We start from the raw sequence: 15210 nt of genomic DNA, 5'->3' as shown, positions 1-15210 counted from the left end.
TATAGTGTTGTGTATATATGTCACATAGTATTCTCTAATTCATAAATTTATATATTATATCCTGTATAAGTACCCAAACAAATTATTACATTATGGAAAAGAGAAGAACAGCTGGATGTGGGGGCGATCTGGCTGCAACATCTGTCACCCCACTGATCGACAGCCAGGGTTGATTACGCTGATCTGGCTGGCTAGGCGGCTGTCCCCTCCCTCCTGCTGAACCAGAAGTTCCAAGAGGATGCCCTTCCCGGACAGAGGAGGACCATTCTTCAGTCAAGGGTCTACAAGTAGCCGCGCTCCCCCGCTGGAACCTCAAAACAAGCTCTCAAGAACAGCTGCAACAGAAACTAAGGGAATAACAGTTACACAGTAACTACATAAACAAAAAGAAAAATATAAAATGGTCAAAATTGGTTCAAAAATAAATTGAAAGCCCAAATAAACAAGTAGCAATTTAAAAAGTGAAATTGTAGTGAGGTTTCCACACAGCAAAAGTCTCAAACCTCAAGATAATTTTAGAGATAAGTTGCTATCACATATTCAAAGAACATATCCTTATTTTATATGTCATTATGGAATGTAGAAAAAATAAGAAACACTGTTCAACTCATTTTATGAGACTAGTTTAACCTTGATTCCCAAAGTAGGTAAGAACAGGTCACTGAAGGAAAATTACAGGGCTACGCAGGAACACTAGTAAAAGATCCTAAATAAAAATATTTGCTAAGCAAACCCAAAAGTGTATTAAAAATACACACTATGCTTAAGTGGATTTTATTCCAGAAACCCAAGGTTGGTTCAACATCAGAAATATGTCAGTGTAATTCACCATATGAATAAACTAGAGGACATAAATCATTGGATTATCTCAACTGACACAGAAAAAATAATTCGATAAAATTGAATAACTATATGTAATTTTAAAACACTTCTCAAAAAAACTGGGAATAACAAAAGGAAATTTCCTTAACTTAATAAAGATCAAGTACCAAAAACCTAAAGCAAACATCGTTCTTAGCAGAAAAGTTTTAAAACTTTCCGTTAAGATTGGAAACAAACCAAAGATGCTTACCATTATGTTTTACAAAGTCCTGGTTAGTCAGTTACCTATAAGACAGCAAAAAAAAAAAAAAAAAAAAAAAGCTAAAATATAAAGATTATAAAAAAAAATTACTTAAAACTTTCATCATATGCAGAAAATATAATCATCTAACCAGAAAAGCCAACAGAATCAACAGGTAAACAAAAAGAAGTGATGTAAGAGGTTAGCTTTATCACCAGATAGATCAACTTACAAAATTCAGTAGAATTCCTCTATACCAATAATAGTCAATTAGGAAATATTATACCTCTTACGAGTGCAACAAAACCTATACGATATTTAGGATTTTACCTAACAAAGAATACATAGGACCTCTATAGGAAAAAAAAAAAGATGTGATGATATGAAGACAAAGCCGTATCCTTTCGTACAATACACAGAGCTAGACTCTGAATCAAATGATAAGCAAAAGAGGAAAACTCTTTTGTGACCCAGTAGTGTAGAAAGTCTTATTAAATAAGACTCCAAAATTAGAAGTCATGAAGCAAAAAAAATAAAAAGTTGTTGGATTTGCCCACAACAAAACTAACAAGATGTTGAGCCCTGAGTAAGTCAGAGGCGCTTGGAAACCTCATGTCTGTAATGCATATTCATAATAACTCATGAGTCCTTAGAAAATGGCTAAGATGTGTCTTCATGGGGTTTGGGATCATATGTGTCTTGCTCTTCATAGCTTGGGGACCTCTCACGGTGCCTGGCACATAGTAGGTTCTTAATAAATATTTACTGAATAAACAAGTTTTATTTCCTATTCTACATAGTAAGACAAGGAAATATGTAATATGACTTAGAAATAGTTCTTTAGAAATCCTAAAAATTTTAAGTTTCAGTAATTTAAAAAATATTTGGTTATTTAGAAAATGTATTTATGCAAAATACTTCATTTCTAATTATGGTAGCTAAATAAGGAACTACTTCATTCTTATTTTTACTTATTGTTTGTGGCACTTGGGTCAGTTTTCAGTGTCAGTTTAATCATGTGATTTAGAGTCGTACTCAACGTGAGTTGAAGTTTGCAAACTAAGTTTCATAAGACATTATTGAGTAAATATTTCTCTGAAGCCCAATTATATTATATAATCTGAATTCCTAATTTCTGCTGCTTTGACAGGCCAGACGAAGAGGCAGAGGTGAGAAGAGTAATTCATGACTGACTTATGTCTTAGCTTCATTTCCTATGATTTTACCCCTCCTTGAAACAGCCCTGTCTTACTCTTGACAAGAAGAAAAGCATAATATTCTTACAGTTAAATAGACACAAACAAATATTGGACCTAGAGTCTGTTTGGAATCCTTCTGATTTATTGGCTGTGTTATTTTTCTGCTGCCACAGGGTTTGGAACCAAGCTGTTGGCAGACTGTAGGAACCGGGCAGCTCTCTGTGAATCCAGAAAGAGAAACAGGGGTAACAAATCAAGCCTTCAAAGAGCAAAGCCGATTTCAACGACTGAAGGTAATTTCTGTTCTCTAAAGAGGAAAAAATAGGATTTGATAAATACTCTACAAATATTGCTACAGTTATATAAAGCCTCAGAGTGAACCTACTTCAGACTCATTTCCTCACCCCCAATCATGCACATTCTTTTTGGTTTTCATACTCTTAACTGTTCTGTTTGCCTAAAGAGGTTGGCATCATGCCTGTAGAGTAATGTTTCACAACTGGTGTTCACTGATTTCAGGTTCTGCACATAGTGGCTTTCGTCATAAGCCAAAGGTAAGGCTTTGTGTGTACACCCTATGGGATAAAACACTTTTCCAGACAATGTTGCTTAGAAGAAGTTACACTGACTTTGCTAATTCCTAGATGGCCCTGCCTACCATCTTGTGTCTTAAAATTACAGAGCAGAACTGTAGCTGGCACCACTGAGACTCTAGTTGAAATTCATTTTCTAAAAACCATGGCTTAGTATCTTCCTATAGCCAAAATGGATGGTTCATTGCCGAACACATTTATAAAAACTCTTTTAGTTGTAAATGATAGAAATCCAACTTCAACTAGCTTGAGCAAGAGATTGGGGTTGGGTGCCTGCGTGGCTGAGTTGGTTAAGTGACTGCCTTCAGCTAAGGTCATGATCCTGGAGTCCCGGGATCGAGTCCCACATCGGGCTCCCTGCTCGGCAGGGAGTCTGCTTCTCCCTCTGACCCTCCTCCCTCTCATGCTCTCTGTCTCTCATTCTCTCTCTCGCAAATAAATAAAAAATCTTAAAAAAAAAAAAAAAAAAGACTGAGGTTATTGTCTCAGAATCCAGGAAAGATTGAGACAAGAGAAGACCTTTGAAATAGCAGATACCCAGCTGGTTTCAGGGACGATTGAAACTAGCAACCCAAATACACCCCACCTACCCCTTTTTGTACCCCTCATCTCTCAGCTAAGTTTTCTTCTCTCTCACTAAAGACGGCTCTCTTTTACATAACGGGAAAACATGGGTACCAAAATCTCCTAAGTATTCTTTATAACTTCTAGCACAAAATAAGGACTGACGCTCTCAGTTCTAGTCAAAATCTGCAAAAAAAAACAACAAAAAAAAATGATACTGGCTCAGTTTGGGTCAGATGCTCAGTCACAGGGGTGAGGTCATGTGAGAACAAAGAAGCTCTTACAACAGCCATATAAATAGGGATACAGAGCAGAAAATATTACAGTTGTTCACTTCACAGAGCATCAATATTAAATGTATTAGGATAAAATAAGGGTAATCTGGCTTTCTATGAACCTTATTGAATATCACAAAATATTTTAGTTCAACTCAAGAAAAACCCAGTAGATCTAGAAAAGCTGTATAGAAAGATAACAAATAACAAATTACTTTAAAGCAAAAAGCATTGCTGCAGCTAGAGGGTCATTTCACAATGGCAGAAAGTTTTCTTTAATAGGAAGAAATAAAGATTCTTAATACATATATAGCTACTAATTTGACATGAAAATATATAAAGCAAAAGTGACACATGGAAAAGTGGACAAGTCTACATATTTAAAAATATCTTCCTGAAATATATCAGTTCTGTCCAAATTACCTAGATCACCACTGCCAGAAGCAAACATTTCCCATGAGATTTCTTAAGAGCTTAGGTTTCTGCGGTTGGTAGATAATGCCAAGGAAGTCCTGTCTCTGGCACAGAGGGACGAGGTATAGCTTGCAACATGTCAAGAGCACTTAGTTTTCCATCCAGAGTAATTATCCCTAATCCTACTACTGGATATCATCTAGTGACTGGGTGATTAAAAAGCAATGTGGCAAAGAGATCTCTGCCTCACTTTTCTGAGACGAATCCAAGCAGTTGTATGGCCTGTGCAAAAGCATAGCTTCTTATGGAAATGTCTGTCACAGAAACACAAAGGTGGCCTCACAGACCAACAGAGCTTTCAAAAGTTGAGAGAAAGCAAGTCATTTCTATTTCTTGAGGATTTAATATTTTTTTAAACATGAATGGCAAAAAAAAAGAAAATTTGTGGAATATTACTTTCAATATTATATTTAACAAATCAGCACTTTTAACACATGATTATGATGATTGTACATAAGACAATATCTCGAACTGTAAAGTGGTGGATCTTGGCAAATATGAGGTCCAGGCTGGATGCCCCTCTCACGACTCCTCACCTCTGGGGAGGGACTACTCCCCTCCCCAGAACCAAGCCCCACAAGAGGCCCCAGGACACATGTACAAACTACTTTGATTTAAATTCCACAAACCTAATGCATTAGTCTTGGGAATTAAGTGTACTGGGATCATATCTTGCTCAGATTAAGATCCACATCTTTTTCTTAAAATGTTAAATCCTTTGTCTAAGATCAGAGAATTCCCAAAAAAACTAAGTGTAATGATTACTGAGGGGTAGCTTCCTAATCAAAATACTTTCTTAAACATAAAATTTGAACCTATAATGAAACTTCCCTGGGACCATGCCAAATTTGCATATTCATAATGCTAAAAGGGAATAGAATTAGCAGGCAATAAAGGAAGATAATCAGAGGCCAAGGAACCAGCTTTGATGATCAAAATGCATTTTTATTTAAAATGTTTCACAGATGAAGACACCAGCTTTGAGAAGATGTCATCCGTCCACATTCCCACAGCTAATAAAAAGTAGGATGCACATAACTCGTGTCTGTCCTATTCCAAGACCCACACTAATAGGTAATAGTGTAGTAGGTATTTTGCTGGATTCAAATACATTTACTAAATTCATTTATTCATTTCATTCTTTTGTTCCTGTAATCTTACATTTAATAAATCTTTATGAGCACCTAACAATAAAGGCATTATGCTAGGTCCAGAGAAACAACAAGGAACACAAAGAAATCATTGTCCTCATAAACATACAGTCTTAATGAAGAAGACCTAATACGATGTAAAAAAAATTAATGTATTTGGGCAAATAAGACTTGAAGGGGGTTTGTTCAGATGAGCACTATATACTGTAAGAAAGTGTCTTAAGCAATAGAAGCTAAACAAATGTGAGTGTTTGAAACAAGAGTAAGAAAGTCAGGATTGGCCTGGTTCCTAATATAATCTTATTATATGCATAATTTTGTAAATGATTTCATCCTACTTCATTGAGTAGATAGATAGATGGGTAGGTAGATAGATGACAGATACACCCATGCATAGATACAAACATAGATGGTAGACAGATGGACGGTGACAGGTGAATCCATGATAGATGATTGGGGATGGGGGTGTAGAAAGAAAACCCATAACTCAGACAGAAAAAGCAAGAATCCTAACTTTGGACCACATTCCTCCTGAAATTCCCTAAATTTTGCTTTCAAAGTATTCGCAGAAACCATTTCTACTTTGTCTGAGAGTGTGATGATCTAAGACGCTTAGCCACCCCTGTGTTAGCCCTCGGGGAGCCTCGCTTACGTTCCTGCCTCAGCGTTCTTTCCTATTCCATGCAGTTCTAAGCAGGAGGCAGCCTCTGCCCAAGCTCGGATGGGCCAGCAGCATCAATAGCCATGGATGCCACAGCTGCTACTTGTTTTCTGTTTGTTTTTGGTGTTCTCTGCTTAAGCTTTGCCATGAGTTCAGACTGACCTTCTGACCATTGGTCTTAATAAGTGAAATTGAGTATTTTATAAGCAGTCAAATGGGATCCATTATCCCTTAGCACACACCATATTCCTTATGCACGTGGGGTGAGGGTGCACGTAGACAAACAGATGGCGGAGCTGGGGTAAGCACAGAACACTCACCTCTGAGGGGTGTTCCTGCATGGCCTTCACAGGGCAGAAACCTTGACCCAAATACACCCACAATCCTCTTCACCCTCTAACACCTAAGAAAAATATACATCCAAGAAATAGATCTCTTATATCCTCAGGCTTCTTGATCCTGATCATTTTTTAAATTAAGAGAAACTTCATTTGGGGGCACCTGGGTGGCTCAGTCAGTCAAGCGTCCGACTCTTGATTTCAGCTCGGGTCATGATCTGTGTCCTGAGATCGAGCCCTGCATCAGGCTCTGCTTAAAATTCTCTCTCCCTCTGCCCCTCCCCCTGCTCTCTCTCTCTTAAAAAAAATTGATTTCTTCATTAATCCCCTCATAAATCCTTTCAGTCAACACTTGTCAAGCACCTATTGTGTTCACATTGCTAGTGGAGAGTTGGGGAAAGAGAAATCTGGGAGGCTCTGGCCTGGAGAAGCACTGTTCATGAACCAGTTCCTGGGTGAGCTCAGGCAGAAAGACATGTCTGTTCACCAAGTATTTCATAACAGTCCTACCCTTCTAAGCAGAATTGTTTATTTAACTTCCTTCTATAGCTGCATACTCTAGGTCTCTAGCTCTGTCCAGGTTTAGGTTTCCAGAATTCACATGAATTTTTATAGTTTTACATTTCTATAGCTTCCCAAATGGAACTCTCTTGTATGAAATGAAAACATAGAAGCACCCAGAAAAACATCAGCTCACATCTTTGAAATCTATAAGAAAGTGAAATAGCAGTAGGGGAAAATGGCCTTTTTAATGCCAATTATGTTATCTCAGCTCTATCTTAAATAAACGGAAGTGGGAACTAGGGAGTAAATTCAGCTTTCCAGAAACAGATGTTCCTCTCACTCGGGTACTAGAGTTTGACACTGCTTTCTAATGCACCGAACAATGACATCTAATCACCTTAGGAAGCCAACACTTCTTGATTACTCTGTGCCAGGAGCTGTGCCAGGTGCCAGCGATACATGGATAAATATGACACAGTTTCTGTTCTCAAAGAACTTGGCTTATCAGAGTGAATCCTGTGGCTTCCTCAGAGTTGGTACAGGCAACTATTTAAAAATATATCTCTCCAGTGGCATTATTGGGATGGTCCTGCATCTCTGCCTTAAGCCAAAGAACAAAACTCAAGAGATCACAGAAATCTGGGGACAGTTCTCAGCAAGCAGGTAAGAGCATCACACAGCGGGCTCTAATGGAGTCCATAGGAAATGTGTAGCCTGCTGCTTAATCTGGAAACCAAACACGGGTTGCAAACACTTAAAGAAGAAATGCTTACGAGTGGTTCTAAAGGAAAGTGATGAACAGAATGTGACTTTGAGGGTAGTGAGGAGGCCTGGGGAGTGATGGGTCATACTGTCCTCACAAGATGTCAGGACACCCAGACCTGCCCACCCTAACACAGCTCCCCTGTGGAGCCCAGAGAGCAGAGTGGAATCACTCAATTCCATTAGCACTGTGTTTGTAATATTTAACAAGCTTCCCACCATCCTCAAATAACCCTTGTCAGAGAAACCTGTGGTATAAGAAGTAGTGGAAAAGAGCATTGGTAGCACGCTGTCTGTCCCGAATATTTGGATCCATTCCTTAAGCTTCTCGGTCCGCAGTTTCCTAACCTATAAAATGGGGATAATTTAGTTTGGATTCAATTACCTAAGGAGTGTTGAACACCTACATGATGTACGTAGGGCACACTGCCTGGCTCAGTAAATGTTGGCTTCCCGGAGAAAAGATTTTAGAAGATGCCTCAGGGTACATTTGTAAAGATGATATTTATAATTATAGCAGCCAATGGGTAAAGAACAAATTTGTAAAGCCTCAATACTAAAGACTGGAATATAAGCTGAGTGTTTGGGTGACTGGAAGAGGCCCAGCAAAAAGAATAGAGCATTGTATGGAACTCAGTGCCTCCTGAGAGAGAGCTCTGTAGGTCCCATGGAAGAAGGGAAACTGTCAAAACAAGCAGGCATTCAGTTTATTCATCAAACACAAACTGAGTGTCTACATTGTGCCTACACCGAGTGACATCCTGTTAAGAAACAGGGACAGAGAAAGAGGTTGCAGCAACAGAAGATTCAAGAGACCCCACGGTAGAGCTCAGTCAAAGGTAGCCACAAGATAGGCCATGGGGTAGACTCCCATAGGAGTAGATCTCCTCTTCCACGGGGTCCCCACCTAACTGATCGATCGTCTTACCCAGGAGAGAGGTGAGAGTTACAAGTTAGGAAACAGGCACTTTGAACGATGGAGGGATTGCTGACTGCCTAACTACAACAGGTTTGGGCAATGCGGCCTTGTACTTCTGAAAGCTTACCAGCTCTAACCCCAGGCCAGGAAGGACACCACATGCTACAGGACTCAGAGGAGGGAGAATTTGCTTTCAGCTGAACATGTGTCACCTCACTGTAAGAGCAATTTACAGATACATGCTGTCATGGGCTTGAAAAGCAGTTTGGAATGTAATTTGAGTATTTATGTATATATACATATAAACACATACATATGTATATAAACACACACATATATATACACACACACATACATGGATAATGGATAATATTGTATCAAGTGCTAGGTTCTGGATGAAATGCCATTCTAACCACCGAGCAACAATAAAGAAAGTCTTTACAAGCTAACAAAGAAATATTAAAGAATCCACCAATCATACCACCAACCAATGAAATAAATTGCTTTTGAGATGCTGCTGAAATAGGGTGAAAAGAATAAGTGGGACTTTATTGTAAGCTCACAGCTCAGTTTGTTCCCGGCAATGTTAACTCTGAACCGTAACGATGTGTGCCCGTTAGTTACTAGCTGTGGCTTTTCTCCAGCCAGGTCTTTGTGCTAGAGAGGAGGATGGCGGTTATCACCATTAATTAAAATCGGCTATATAAAAGGAATTAGAAAGTAAAGGACCCTTTTCATATAAGATAAGGGGAAACAAGTGGTAGAGTAGATGGTCCCTTCCCTTAGGAAAATCATTCTGAACGAGAAATGGGAAGAAAACAAGTGTAATGATCACCCCAAATGCGGGCTTTTTAAGAGAGACTTTGGGGCCCATTATGGAAAGGGTTTGTTTCAATGCTGTCAACATTCTTGTAAATGTATGGGAGTTTTAGACCCTTCCACTACTTCTTTTAGTAAGACTTCCCAGTGTATGAATTGACTTTCTTTACACAGGCTCGTGATGCACTTCCTTTGATTTACCTACACAACAACCGGGTGTGTAAGAGAGTTTAGGCTTCCGGGGAGATAGATGGTTCTAGACACAGGAGAACATAGGCTTTAAATGTTGGCACTGAGCTGCCCATGTGCTCGCATGGCGCTTGCCCTTGCGTCCACACAGCTATCAAAAAGCAAAAAGTGTTCCACTCTGAGAAGTTTCAGTGCTTCCTCCACTTAGGAGCCCACTGGGGTTCTCCATGCTGACCTAGCCACATCAGGGAGAATGGCCATTTCCCTGACCTCCATCAAGTGGAACAGTAAAATGCACAGACATTAACTACTTTATTAGCTTGATGAGTTTTAACCTGTGCACGCACATGTACCCTCTACCTCCCTCAGGCTGTGGAATTATTCCATCACTAGAAAGTTCCCTTGTGCCCCCTTTGACGTAAACCCCTCGACTGTCCCTCCGGGCAGGAATCCACTGGTCTGATTTCTATCACTATAGAGTGGATTTGTGTCTGTTCCAGAGGTTCATATAAATGGAAGAGTATAGGAGGTACACTTTGGGTGTGGCTTCTTTCACTCAGCAAAATATTTTCAAGCTCCATCTATGTTGTTGACCCCATCCGTCACTTCTTCCTTTTCATTGCTGAGTCGTAGGCATTGTATAAACGCCCTATGGTTTACTGATCCATTCTCTTGATAATGGACACTTGAGTTGTTTTCCAGGTTTTGGCTGTTAATATTTGTCTACAGTTTTTGCTGTATACTTACTCATATCCCTTCGGTCAACACCTAGAAATGGAATTGCAAGGACAGAGGATAGATACATGTTTAACTTAATGAGAAATCCTGACCAACATTCGGAGTCATCAGTCTTCTTCATTGTACCATGCAAGTGGCTGTGTTGTGGTACCTCATTGTGTTTTAATTTGCATTTCTCTGATGACTAATGATATTGAGCATTATTTTCACATGCTTATTGACTTTTCAGATCTCTTCCTTTGTGAACTATTTGTCTTTTGCTCACTAGTAAATTGAGTTGCCTCTTTATTATTGAATTGTAGTTCTTCATATATTCTGCTTATAAGTCCTTTGTTAGCTATCTATGACAAATATTTTTTCCTGGTCTGTGGGTTCTCTGTTCATTTTCTTAACTATGATCTTAACAGGTCTGACCTTTTGGTAATCAGAAGTGTGTAATTTGATGAAAACCTATTTTCATTGTTTTTTTCCTTTATGACTAGTGCTCTCTGGATCCATCTAGAAATCTTTGCCTAACCAAAAGTTACAAAAAGTTACAAAAATATTCTCCTATGTTTTCTTCTAGAACAAAGTTTCCTGACCTTTTTTACCATGTCATCCCCCATGTGAGTTTCCTAAGGCCACCATAACAAAGTAACAAACTAGGGGCTTAACACGACAGAAATTTAGTGTTTTGGGGCACCTGGGTGGCTCAGATGGTTGAGCGTCTGCCTTCGGCTCAGGTCATGATCCCAGGGTCCTGGGATCGAGCCCCACATCGGGCTCCTGGCTCAGCGGGGAGTCTGCTTCTCCCTCTCCCTCTGCCTTTCCCACTGCTCATGCTCTCTCTCTCTCTGTATCTCTGTGTCTCAAATGAAGAAATAAAATCTTTAAAAAAAAAAAGAAAGAAAGAAAGAAATTTAGTGTTTCACAGTTCTGGAGGCTTGAAGTCCAAAATCAAGGTGTTGGCCGAGCCTTGCTGTCTTTGACAGCCCTCAGGGAGGATCCTTCCTTGCCTCTGGCTAGCTTCTGATGGTTTGCCAGGAATCCTTGGCATTCCTTGGCTTGTAACACTTTACTGCAATCTCTTCTCTGTCTTCACGTGGCCTTCTCCCCTGTGTGTCTGTCTCTATGTCTCTTCCCCTCTTCTTATAAGGACACTAGTCATATTGTGTTATTGTGTTAGGGACCTACCCTACTCCAGTGTGACCTCATCTTTGGTTCTTAATTATATCTGCAAAGACCCTATTTCCATACAAGATCACTTTGAAGGTACCAGGGGTTATGACTTCAGCCTAAGTTTTTGAGAGACACAATTCATACCAACAGTATTTCCACAGGAGTCTTTTTAGATATTCTCTTTCTAATCAGCCTAGTCCCCTAACATGAAATGTGTTAATATCCACAGATATAATGTATATCTGTCCTTGTACTATGACCCTTTGGAGGGCCACAAACTGTTGTAATATCCAAGATTTTTTTACCCTCCAAGGGCTGATTTTCACCCCCTTTCATATTCAGATATATTAGCCATCTCTAATTCATTTTTGTGTATAGTGTGAGATATAGGTTGGAGGTCACCTCTCATATGGATATCCAGTGGTTCCTGCATTGTTTGTTAAAAGTCTTTCATTTTGTCATTGAATTGCTTTGGTACCATAACTGAAGGTGTAGTTTTATTTCTGAACTCTTATTGAGCTGTGTGTCTTTACACCAATAGCACACGGTGTGTGTATAATGCAGCTTTATAGTACAGCTCTTCTTTTTAAAGATTATATTAGCTATCATACATTCTTTGAATCTCTAGATAAATTTTAGAAATGACATGCCAATTTCTACACACACACACACACACACACACAAAGCCTACTGGCTCTTGACTGGAATCATGTTGAATGTGTAGATTAATTTGAGGAAGAGTCATCATCTCAGCAATATTGAGTCTTCCAATCCATGATCGTGGTATAACTCTTCATTTAATTTAGGTCCCCATTAATGTCTTTCAGAAATATTTTTGTATTTTTGTGTTTTGTCAGTATACAGATTTTACACATATTTTGTTACTTTTACATGCTATTCTAAATTATATTGAATTTATTTTAAAGAAGTTTATTGCCAGTATATAGAAATGCAATTACTTTTTGTATATTGATTTTGAATCCTACAACCTTACTAAACTCACTTATTTGTTCTAGTGGTTTTATATAGATTCTCTAGGGCTGTCTGTATATATAACATGTTGTCTATGAACAAAGACACTTTTTTCATCCTTTTTCAATCAATGTCAAGTAGAAATAGTGAGAGTGAGCATCTCTGCTTTATTTCTAATCTTAGGGGGAAATTTTTCAGATTTTACCACTAAAGAAGAAGTTAGCTGTAGGTTTTTTGTAGATGCCCTTTATCAGACTGAAAAAAAAGTTTCTTTTTACTTGCAGGCTGCTGAGGTTTTTTCTTAAATAAATGGGTGTTACATTTTGACAAATATTTTTTTCTCTATGGCAATTGTGTGATTTTTGTCCTTTATTTTTCTAATCTGATAAGTTACAGTAACTGATACTGATTTTCAAATCTTGAACCAATCTTATATTTATGAAATAAATATCAGTTGACGGTGAGGTATTAACTTTTTTTATGTCACTGAACTAAATTTGCTAGTTACTTGATAAGGTTTGTGCATATATATATTCATGAGGGAGGTTGGTTTATAGTTTGCCTGTGATGTCATTAGTTTTGGTGCCAAGGTAATTCTGGTCTCATAAAATAAATTGGGAAGTATTATCTCCTCTTCTATTTCTTGAAAAAAAATTGTTTAGGATTGGTATTATTTTTCCTTAAATGTTTAGTAGAACTCACCTGCATAACCAGCTGGGCTTTCCATAGAGAACGGATTTTAAATTATGAATTCAATATTTTTCATAAATATAAGTCTATTCAGATTTATTATTTCTTCTTGTGTCAGTTTTGTTAATTTATATCTTTCAAGGAATTTGTTTTACTGAAGTTGTTGAATTTACTAGCATAAATTTGTACATTATATTCCCTTTTTATCCTTTGAATGTCTATAGGCATTTGAATTTTGAAAGTCTGGAGTAGTTTCGTTTCTTAATTCCTTATTTTGGTAATTTGCACTTTCTCTCTTTTTTACTTGGTAAGTCTTGGTGTTTCTCATTCACTGAACTTGTCAAAGAACCAATTTTTAGCTTCATTGGCTTTCTCTATCATAAATTTTCAGTCTTAATTGATTATGTCTCATGTCTTTATTATTTCTTTTGCTTTGGTTTAATTTGCTCTTCTTTTCCTAGCTTCTTAAAATGAAAAATTCATCATTTCTTCTTTTCTGGTATAAATATTAAAGCTATAAACTTCCCTTAAGCCCTGCTTTAGAGGCATCCCACAAGTTTTTTATATGTTCTGTTTTCATTCATATTTAGTTCAAAATATCTTCTAATTTTCTTTCTGGTTTCTTCTTTTGTCCACAGGTTATCTAGAAGTGTGTTGATTAATTTCCAAATAAATTAGAGTTCTTTTAATAAATTAGATAGCTCTGTTGCTAATTTCTAATTTAATTCTATTATAGTCTGTAGGATTTCTCTCTTTCTTTCTTTTTAAAATTTACTGAGGCTCATTGTATGGTCCAGCATACAGTCTATATTGGTGAATGTTCCATATGTATTTAAGAATGAGTATTCTGTAGTTTTTGCAGATAGTGTTCTATAAAGGTTAATAAGGTCAAGTTGTTCATTTATATTCTTCTGTTCTCTTTTATATCCTTTCTGATTTTCTGTCTACTACGTTTTTTATCAGATACTGAAAGAATGTTCAAATCTCCAAATACAGTTGTAGATTTGTCTATTTTTCCTTTAAGTTTTATCAGCATTACTATCATTTTGTTTTGTAGCTTGTTATTAGGTGCACACACATTGAAGATTGTTATCTTTACACTATTACCACAATATCTTAGATACTATAGCTTTATAGTAAATCTTGAAGTCAGTACTGTAAGTCTTCCAACTTTCCTTTTGTCCTTTCAAAGTCATTTGGCTATTCTAGGTTCGTTGCATTTCAAAATGAATTTTAAAATCAAATTCTACAAAAATTCTGCTGGGATTTTGATTGGGATAACTTTGAATCTATAAATCAATTTGGGTAGAATTGACATCTTAACAACATTGAGTCTACCAGTTTATGAATGTGATATATATATACATATATATATATACACACACACACATATATGTCGCATTCATATATCTTCATTTATTTAAGTTTTTCATTTCTCTAAGAAATGTTACTTGGTTTTCAGTTACAGGTCTTGCATGTTACCTACTAGATTTATGTCTTTATCTCTAAATATTTCCTATTTTGATATGATTGTAAATGGTAGGGTTTTTTTCCGTTTCTGATTGCTCATTGTTAGTGTAAAGAAATGCAGTTGATTTTTGTATATTGATCTTATATCAGGCATTCGCTTATAAGTTCTAGTGCCTTTTTGTAGATTCCTAAGATTTTTCCATATAGATGATCAAGTAGCTATGAATACAGACAGTTTTATTTCTCCCTTTACAGGCTGCATGCCTTTTATATCTTTTCTTTGCTGTATTACATGTCTAGAACCTTCAGTGCAGTGTTGAATAGAAGTGGTGAGAGCAGACATCCTTGTTTTGTTCCTTATTTTAGAGGAAAAGTATTCAACATTTCACCATTAAATATGATGTTAGCTCCAGATGCCCTTGATCAAATTGAGAAAGTTGTCCTCTAGTCCTAAGTGGCTGAGAGTTTTTATGAAGAAATGAATGTTAAATTTTGTCAGATACTTTTTTTTTTGCATCTATTAAGATAGACAGTTTTTCTTTTTCTTTTCTCTTTTTTTCCCCAGTCTATATCATGGTGAATTATATTGATTGATTTTCAGAGGAATTATTAACCTGGCATTCTTGTGATAAGCTCACTTGGTCATGATGTACTATTTTTTATGTATATTG

General features: G+C 37.3%; 1 protein-coding gene across 8 annotated transcripts in view; it reads left to right on the top strand.

Moving 5' to 3' along the window:
• The window catches only part of POU2AF2 (POU class 2 homeobox associating factor 2), a 484065-nt gene that overhangs the window by 381244 nt on the left and 87611 nt on the right, over nt 1-15210 (top strand). For all 8 annotated transcript variants that reach the window (XM_036106883.2, XM_036106882.2, XM_036106877.2 and 5 more), the window contains one exon: nt 2436-2555. In XM_036106883.2, the coding sequence (XP_035962776.2) occupies nt 2436-2555 (120 nt within the window). The remainder of the gene's footprint in view (nt 1-2435; nt 2556-15210) is intronic.

This window comes from Halichoerus grypus, chromosome 11 (assembly GCF_964656455.1).
Source record: "Halichoerus grypus chromosome 11, mHalGry1.hap1.1, whole genome shotgun sequence".
NCBI lineage: Eukaryota > Metazoa > Chordata > Mammalia > Carnivora > Phocidae > Halichoerus > Halichoerus grypus.
The sequence above is the reverse complement of the archived record's forward strand: the minus strand, read 5'-3'. Positions and strand labels throughout refer to the sequence as shown.